The following is a 9,798-nucleotide window of genomic DNA, read 5'->3' as shown; positions in this document are numbered from 1 at the left end:
CTTTTAAAATGCATTCCCCTATAGATTACAGATTATATATCCCAAAATGTAGTTTGTAACGTAATCCATTAAATTACTTAAAGTGAGTAATGTAATCTGAATACTTTGGATTACTTGATTTTCTGTAGAGAAGCAAAGACGAGGATATCGTAACATAAGATGATTTGTCTGCTAAAAGAAAATAAAAAGCCCAGTCTTTCCTTAAACGTATTAAAAATATTATTGATAGAAAAGGAGGAGACACGTCCGCCCAGCATGGTTTAGTCCTGTTTTAGTCCTGTTTTAGTCCTGTTTTAGTCCTGGTTTAGACCTGGTTTAGACCTGGTTTTAGTCCTGGTTTAGACCTGGTTTAGACCTGGTTTTAGTCCTGGTTTAGACCTGGTTTAGACCTGGTTTAGACCTGGTTTAGACCTGGTTTTAGTCCTGGTTTAGACCTGGTTTAAACCTGGTTTAAACCTGGTTTAGACCTGGTTTTAATCCTGGATTTAGACCTAGTTTAGTCCTGGTTTAGACCTGGTTTAGATCTAGGTTAGATCTAGTTTAGACCTGCTTTTAGTCCTGTTTTAATCCTGTTTTAGTCCTGGTTTTAGACCTGGTTTAGACCTGGTTTTAGTCCTGGTTTTAGACCTGGTTTAGTTTCCAGAAATAAGTGGAATTACCGAGAAAAAAAGAAAAAGAAAAAGAGATATAGCCCAAAATGTGAAAAGAGGAAAATCCCGTAATGTAATCAATTTATTTCAACCAATTCACTGTAATCCAATTACCACTCATTGAAACAGTAACTGTAACTGAATACAGTTACTCATAATTTGTACTCTGATTACGTAACTCCAGTATGTGTAATCTGTTACTCCCCAACACTGGCTATATGCAACTAGTGGAGGTGGAGGTGACACATCATCTGCATGATTACAGAGAAACAGAAAGTTAAAACCATGCTGTGGAACATTCTCCATGGAAATAGACAGTTTATGCCTGTGCCTTTATACTGTGGAATAATAAACATTTCCACGGAAACAAGCCTCCTCCAAGCCAAATGAGAGTCAGGTTTGTGGAGAAGCAAGCCTGCTCACAGTAAGGACACATTTTTATATATATTGCTCAAAAAAATTAAAAGAATACTTTGAAAACACATCTGATCTCAATGTGAAGAAAAAAAAAGATGTTAGATATCTATACAAATCTGGTCAGGGCAATGTCTTAGGAACAAAAGGATGCTCCTCTTTTAATAAGAGTAAACAACAGGTCCAGTAGAGTGGCAACAATGAGACAACCCCTAAAACAACCCCTGGTTTTACATGTGGAGATCATTTTTTGTTTCTCCGTCTTGGTCTTTTTTTGGCCGGTTTTCCACTAGTGCTGCGCTTTGGTTAGAATAATGATCACTACTGAGAGTATGAGGCCATTCCTTAACCTTACAGACTGTCCAACTTCTCTACGATGGTACATCTGAATATGATGTTGCAAGGAGATTTAATGGGTTTCTATGCACAATCTCCAGAGCAAGGAAGGAAGAGAGTAGACAGGCAGTTATTCTAGAAGAGCTGGACAGGGCAGTAGAAAGTTCTCAACCCATCAGCAGGACTGAAATCTGCTCCTTTGTGCGCAGAGGAACAGGTTGAGCACTGCCCGTGTCCAACAGAATAACCTCCAGCACTGGTGTGAATGTCTCTGAAAAAAATGGTTTGAGACGGAGGGAGTGGTGACCAGACTTTTTTTTTTTTAGCCATTTATTTTCATTTTCATTTTTAAGAAAACAAAACAAAATATAACAAAATATATAGAAGAAAAAACAAAACAAAAACTAAACAAATCAAGTTCAAGAAACAAAAGTAGGCTTAACAGTATTTTAGAAAAAAAGATATATACTGTACATAATAATAATAATTAATACATATGGGGGGACAATTGATATTATCAACAGGGACTGTCACCAGATTTCTGTATCTGATCTGATCTGTCTGCATAAAAAAATCAGTCTCGATTTGTAGGTTCAAAATTACATCATCTTCATGGTGGCATTTCCTCATAGTGAGAAGTAGATTTAAATTTTTTATTGTTTTTATTGTTGAAAAATGGCTATGTGACATTTCAGAACCCAACATGTATGACCAGACTCTTCTGACTTATCCCAAGTACTGACAAGAGGACAAAGAGATGTTTATGTTGACCCATAGCAAAAATAGTCTTAGTTTTAAAATAAACTACTTAAATAATAATGTTAAATTTAGGTACAATCGTGCATTCTGAAGGCTTATTCCACAAACTAATAATGCTGAACTCACGCGTAACAGTGCAAGGGCGAAGCACGGGCGCCACCTGTAGTTAAAAGTGTGTAAATACAAGCTGATGGAGGAAAAACTGTGGCTGCAGTTTGCACAGTGTCCAGCAGAGGTCTCTAGTAAGTTGTTCATATTTCGATTGAGAAGTTTGCAAGATCTAATTAGATTAGATTAGAGTTGTCAAAAGTATAGGAAAATCAGATATTAATTGATACTAAAACTAGTATTGACATAGATACTCATTTGAGCAGTTAATGATACTAAAAAGTCTGATTCATAAGACAGAAATGAATCTTTCCTGAAGAGCTTTAGAATGATTTTGAAGCTGCATCAGAACAAGCATAAGAGGACTATGGAACCTGGATCATTGAGGGATTACACATATATAAGGCCACATGGGAACAGAAAAAAGTATATAAATGGTGTTTGTAATTATCATTGTGGTATCACAATCAGTCAAGTCTATTCCTTAATATAAAAATTTAGTTTGAAATTTTAGTATCATGACAAGACTATTATAAATGAACACTACACTAGGCTACTTCAGATTTCAAAGTTTATCCCTTCAAATAGAGTTGATTTGGGATCACAATAGATCACATCATACAGAAGTGATCTTTTTCCTTTGTCTATATTTATGTTATTCTGCTTTCTATTTAAAGGGCCCATATTACTATATTTTCTGATGTTATAATGTTGTTTCCTCACCAGTAACATATCAGGAGTTGTGTTTTGTTTCACACATGTTTGAGACACAAACCCTGCATATTTAGGCTGAGCTCTTCTCTCAAACTGAAAACACTATGTTCCACCTTGTGACATCATGTGGTAATACAGGAAGTGCTCCACTGTGTTTTTAAACTCCATATACCTTCACTAGAATCATTTGGATAATTTCAACCCTGGAATTGCAAGTCCACCAAACTAAAGGTAAACGTTAGCTCTTACTCTAAATTAAAACTACCACTTCATTACATCACAAGGTGGAACAGAGCATTTTGAGCTTTGGAGATGCAGACAGACTAACAATAAAGGATTACTCAAACATGTGTGAATGAAACAAAACACAGCTCCAGGTCTGTTTTCTGAGGAGGTAACAACATTATAACATGTCTTAAAGGTCAACAAGAGTCAGTTATGTCAGTTACACACACTATTTACACAGACTCTGTACAGGAGAACAAAGACAAAACAGTGATTACAGGATTATGTTAGTGCACACATTTAGACTTTCCACTGCACTAAATGGAGTGCACAATATTTTATTGTTTGGCCCACTATGACCCCAGCTCTTTGGGACAACCGATGGAAATTTGCCATAGGCTACAATAAACAATGTGTTTACATTCATGTTGTGTCATGTTTGTTCATTAACATGCTCTGTCCTAAACAAATAAATAAACAAACACTTCATGAGCCCCTGCACTACACACATTCATATTGCACACTTTGATTGCACATACTTCTGTACTGCACACATTCATATTGCACACTTTAATTGCACATACTTCTGTACTGCACACATTCATATTGCACACTTTAATTGCACATACTTCTGTACTGCACACATTCATATTGCACACTTTAATTGCACATACTTCTGTACTGCACACATTCATATTGCACACTTTGATTGCACATACTTCTGTACTGCACATATTCATATTGCACATATTCATATTGTACACTTTGATTGCACATACTTCTGTACTGCACATATTCATATTGCACATATTCATATTGTACACTTTGATTGCACATACGTTTGTACTGCACACATTCATATTGCAAACTTTGATTGCACATAATTCTGTACTGCATACATCCACATTGCACATTTTGATTGCACATACGTCTGTACTACACGCATTCCTATTGCACACTTTGATTGCACATACTTCTGTACTGCACACACTCATACTGCACATATTCACATTGTACACTTTGATTGCACATACTTCTGTACTGCACATATTCATATTGCACAAATTCCTATTGCACACTTTGACTGCACATATTTCTTGTATTGCACTGTTTCCTACTGTATTTTAACAAGGTGCTTGATTGACATTATCTTTAATAACGTAAGTAATTAAAGTAATTAGGTGGAAGAAGTTCTCAATGTTGTTACTGGAGTAAAAGTACAGATAGGCCTAATGGAGCAAAAAAAAAAAAAAACTAAACAAAAAAAAACCTAAGTAAAAGTATCAACTTTAAGAGTTATTATTTAGTATTAATTATTTTACACAGAGTATACAATAAAGTAAATCAAATATAGTGATTTTGATACAGATTGGTGCTAAATTTTTCAATGGAAACAATTAAATCAAGTTATTATTTTTTTCCCCAGCTGTTTTTCTTTGTATGTTTTTATTTGCTCAAACCATGAACGTCTTCAAAATCAGCCTCAGCCTTTTCAGCAGGTCTCAAACTGTAACATAACTAATAGCTTCACTTTACAGTCTTGTTCAAAAATGTAGTGGAGTAGAAAGTACAGACCTACTCTTAAATTAAGTCAAAAGTCTCCACAAGTAAAGTAGCGTACAGATACCTGCCTACTTTTTTTTTTTTTTTTTAAATGTGAGTACAGTGGCCTACTTTACTACTTTTACTTTGTTACGTTCCACCACTGGTAATTACTTAGGGTATATTTTCTAGGTTATAAACTACACAACCTATAGCCTATATACAAAATACACCCTACAGTCTACATACAAAATCTAAACAAACATAAGATTACATTAAAGCTCCAAATGACATCTTATACAAAGGCCTAACAAATCGGCCTAATTACGCGAGCACTTTTACTCGATACCACGTGAAGGGGGCGTGTCTGTGTTTTTTTTTTTTTTTTCTTTTTTTCCCCCACTCACCTGCTTCATCATTTGTCATCGCTCCTCCACGCTGCACCTCCGGCTCGTCTGACCAAACGCACGCCGAGAGAGGACCGCTGCGACACGGCTATCGGACCTGCGCTTTGGGGGGGGTCTTGTACTTAGACCATGGCGAAAAAACTCAGCTCCAAAAAGACGTTCAAGAGCCTGTTTTCCAAAAGCGAAGTGAATCTGAACGAGACTGTGGCCGCTTTGGCTGAGAGCGGCGCAAATGGCAGCAGCACCAGCGTGGACAGGAAAAGTAGCACGGACAAGAAAAAGTTCAAGTTTCCAGTTTTGAAGAGTAAATCGAAAAGCAGCGATGTGTTGGGGAGCTCTGCCCCGGAGAGCGCGCAGGTGCCCAGGTATGAAACACTCAGCACCCGTAGATGAATTAATATGGAACTTTTATCTGTCAGTGCATCCAGATAGCGATTTAAACGATAAAAAATGACTCGAGCAAAATTATTCTACGCATATTTGACGTTACTTGCATGCGTAATTTTGAGTTTATCTTTGCTTTTAAAGGAGCGCTGCGTAACTTTTCTAGTAGTGGATCTGCCTGCCACCTGTTTGCCTCCAAGGAGACGTTTTTTACGCATGTCAAACCGTTTATCGAGACTGAAAAGTTGCATTTAGCTGAACTTTAATTAAAGGTGCCCCATGTAACTGTTCGATACCATGGAGATGTTTTTGCTTTGCCTGTAATATTCCACAGTATGGCATTAAAGCTACTGAGTTTTGATTTATTAATTCTTTGGTGTTTTATAGCTCAAAAATGCCTTGTAAAACATGCATTCTCACTGTGAGTGGATCGCTTTTCCACAGATGTGACCTGTAACTTGGCCTAATTTGTAAGGTTATAGCAATAACCAAAATATCGGGATATCTAGGGGTTTTGTAAGTCTCACAATACGATATTGTCATGGTATGAACCTCACGGTACGATATTTATTGCGATGTCGTGGGAAAGCTCATGATTAGGGGTGTGCAATATCTGGGACTGCTGTATTGATATATTGCCAAGGGTATTTTTTGGTATTTTTTACTAAATAATTTTGTTACAGCTACAGTTTTGTTGCTTGTTCAGAGGAAGGAAACTCATTTATGCGACAAATTTGACATTTTCACTGTTTTAATGATAAAAATTTTTGTGTTTTGTATGAATTTTGCACAAAAAGTGGTTTAACAAAGACTTTTAGTATCACAGCCATGATTTAGCCTATTTTTGTATTGAACCATACTGAATCGATTTGAAATATATCGTATTAACCCGAAAGTGCACTGTAGTGAGTTATGAATTGTATCGTGGCCTATGTATCGAGATATGTATCGTATCGGCAACTTCTTAATGATACCCAGCCCTACTAACAATATCCAAATCTCTTGGTACGATATTTTCACAATATACATCTCACGGTACGATATTTATTGCGTCATTTTGTGGAGGCTAACAAAACTGTGAATATGCAACTTTTTACTCTTAAAATGCCTTGACAAGACTTAACCCACAGAACTAAGACTTAAAAGTGCTTAAAACTGTTTTCTTCTTGTAGTCTGCACTGAAATGGAGCAAAGGATCATGGTCTATGTAGTTCCCTCTGTCTTTTTTTAGCTATTGCTGCACCATAACTCTTAATTTAAGCAAAGAGACCTGTGATTCGATATATTGTGATGGTCCACGATATTATTGTGAGAACTTTGAGGATACGACATCACGATATTTCGGTTATTGTTACATCCCTAGAGCCATCGTATCGTCAAAAGTCTCACAATAATATCGTGGGTTGTCACAATATATCGAATCACAAGTTTCTTTGCTGAAATACATGGTTTTATAGTAGCAACAGCTTATAACACAGCGAACTACATATAATTCATTTCAGTGCAAACATGAAGAAAAATGTTTTTTACTTGAATTCTTGGGATTATGACAGTAATAATTCACATCAACCACACATTCAAAAGCAAAACAGTGTCCTATCTCTGATTATATCAGCCTCTCCAAAATATCATAGCAAATATTGTACCATGAGATGCATATCCTGATGATATCGTACCGAGAGATTTGAATATCATTACATCCCTACTAGTTTGGTCTTCTGTCTGTCTTCAAGGAGATAAATAAGTGTAATGTCATACAGAGACATCTAAACTGGTGGCAGACCCGTTACTGAAAAAGTTACATACTTTAGCTTTAAGAGGGTTTAAGTATTGCACAGTGTTGTCCATGGTTTGACAAAATAGCTAAAATAACTCCACAAATATGCCTTTATTAAACTGCTAAGTATATATCGAGGCTGTATTTTTGCACATCTAGCTGGACATGAATTAAAGCTGCCCTATGTAACTTTTCTAGTATGTTGTTCGTCACCATGGAGATGTTTTTGCTTTGCCTGGTAGTATTATTGTACTTGCACGTCTATATTGCATTTATTGAATTACAGGTTTTGTTATTCTTTAAAAAAAAAATACCTTGAAAAACATGAATTTTTACAGTGAGCAAGGTCGCCTCTCCACAGATGTGACCTGTAATTTGGTCTAGTTTGGTTTTCTATTCATGTTCAAGTAGATAAATAAGTGAAACGCCATACTGAGAGACATTACATGAAAGAAAACAATAGCATCTAAAACTGTTGGCAGACACTTTACTGAAAAAGTTACAATTACTTCAAACCTAAAAAGACGCAGTTTACCATATTTCGAGATTGTGTAGTTGCACATCTAGCTAGAAAGAATGAATTAAAGCTGCCCTATGTAACTTTTGTGCCACTGTGGAGATGTTACCACTTGCTCTAGAATATCCCACAGTATGGCATTTAACTTATCAATCTGGTATTCATTCCATTATGGGTGTTTTTATTGCGTAAGAATGACTGTGAGCAGCGTCGCTTCTCCACATATCTGACCTGTGACTTAGCTTGTTTGTGTCTCCATGGAGATAAATAAATTTAATGCTATACTGAGAAACTTTCCAGGATTTTTTTTTTTAAATCTAAACTGGACCCTTTGCCCTTAACAGTTTCATTATTGCACAATGTTTGGCATCGTGTGACAAAACGGTTTTTATACATGACCAGTCAAAAGTTTGGACATGCCAACTCTTTCAATGTTTCTTTTTTATTTATTTATTTTTCTTTTTTTTTTTTTACTGCTTTTTTACACTTTAGATACATATGAAAAGCATTAAATATATGAACAAGATATATGGAATTGTGTAGCAAAGGGAAGAAAGAAAGGAAAGAAAAAGCAAAGGGTGGCAAATTTGTAGCCAGGCTGGCGCCAACTAGTGCCTCTGCTCGATTTCATTTCTCTCCAGTGACTAGGTCAGGAATCAGAATACACTAAATGGTTTGCAAGAACCCCAGAAGTCCAAGTTTGTGCACCAGCCAATCAGCAAAGAGTCATGTATTCTGTGTTGTCAATGATTCCCGAGATTGAGAATTTAAAGCCGGAACAAAGAGAATGGTTGGTGAATTCGTTATTGCCCTTTTTCCTACGGGATTTGGGAAAAGCTTAATTTATCAGTTATCCCCTTTAGCGGCGCATTACATACATGACTACCAAATTGCAGTGGTTGGTTAAATGATAAAAAGTCCCCGCCTACTGTCGCGCGAACGAATTCTAACAGTGTGAGGTCAGGTTTCTACAAAGTGAAACCAGCTGATGAATCAGGCTAGTAAATTGGAGTAATTGTTGATAGAATATGAAATAGTTTTAGTATAGTTATTTCACTTTTCTTAGCTACATAATTTCATACTTTTTACTTCATATATTCTTCTGTGTGTAGCCAAAATGTAGTAAGTAGTAAATATAGAGTAAAAAAAAAAAAAAACACAATGAAATGAACAGAATGAAAGGGTGAGTCCAAACTTTTGACTCATAGCATATGAATTCAACTCAAGTCTCTAAAGCAGGCTTAATTTTACTTATTGCTAATCACTTTCATGTATCATTTTTGTTATTGAAATACAAAACCTAGTGATCAAATATTACATGTTGTTCTGATGCGGTGCAGTCCTGTATCAAACACTGTCTGTATGCATGTGTGTGGAGCGACAGCTGTGCACTGAACCCTCAGAGTAAATACTAAGTGATCCAAATTCAACAGCCCTGGAGCTTCAGATCACACGTTATATAATGAACAGAGAGCTGTCTAGCTTCAATTTTAGTTAATGTCATTACTGCCTGAAATAAGTACTAGTATTTATTCAGAAATGCATTGGAAGAATAAAGATTAGGCTTGTCAAAAGTATCAATAATCAGTACTAAAACGAGTATTGTAGGGATAGGAAGAGATACACGATACGAAACAAGACAAGATTTTAACATCATTTTTGGTTCAGTTTCCAATTTTGGCCTTGCAATAAAAAGGACTTCTCTTTGGAACTGTAAGAGTCGTAACTCACCAATAAACAATCCTATTTTGTCCAAATGAAATAGAAAACTTGGAAAAAAAAATCTCACAAGATAATTTTTCTGTTGTGTGCACGAGCCCGTGGCAATTTTGTCTCGTGAGATCATGTGGAACGAGATCTTGTACCATCCCTAATTAATACTGAAAAGAATAAATAGAAAAGACAAAACTGGACCTTTCCTGAGTAGTTTTAGAATGGTCTTGATCTATATCAGAACTAGAATAA

General features: G+C 36.0%; 1 protein-coding gene across 1 annotated transcript in view; it reads left to right on the top strand.

Annotated features, from left to right (window-relative positions):
- The first annotated feature begins 5,181 nt into the window (after positions 1-5,181).
- Positions 5,182-9,798, top strand: part of crybg2 (crystallin beta-gamma domain containing 2) — a 101,921-nt gene continuing 97,304 nt past the window's right edge. Inside the window, exon 1 of the mRNA XM_055157455.1 lies at positions 5,182-5,520. Within this exon, the coding sequence (XP_055013430.1) occupies positions 5,285-5,520 (236 nt within the window). The 5' untranslated portion in view covers positions 5,182-5,284. The remainder of the gene's footprint in view (positions 5,521-9,798) is intronic.

Source organism: Boleophthalmus pectinirostris, unplaced genomic scaffold, assembly GCF_026225935.1.
Source record: "Boleophthalmus pectinirostris isolate CB_2022bp ecotype Guang Dong unplaced genomic scaffold, ASM2622593v1 HiC_scaffold_21, whole genome shotgun sequence".
NCBI lineage: Eukaryota > Metazoa > Chordata > Actinopteri > Gobiiformes > Gobiidae > Boleophthalmus > Boleophthalmus pectinirostris.
The sequence above is the reverse complement of the archived record's forward strand: the minus strand, read 5'-3'. Positions and strand labels throughout refer to the sequence as shown.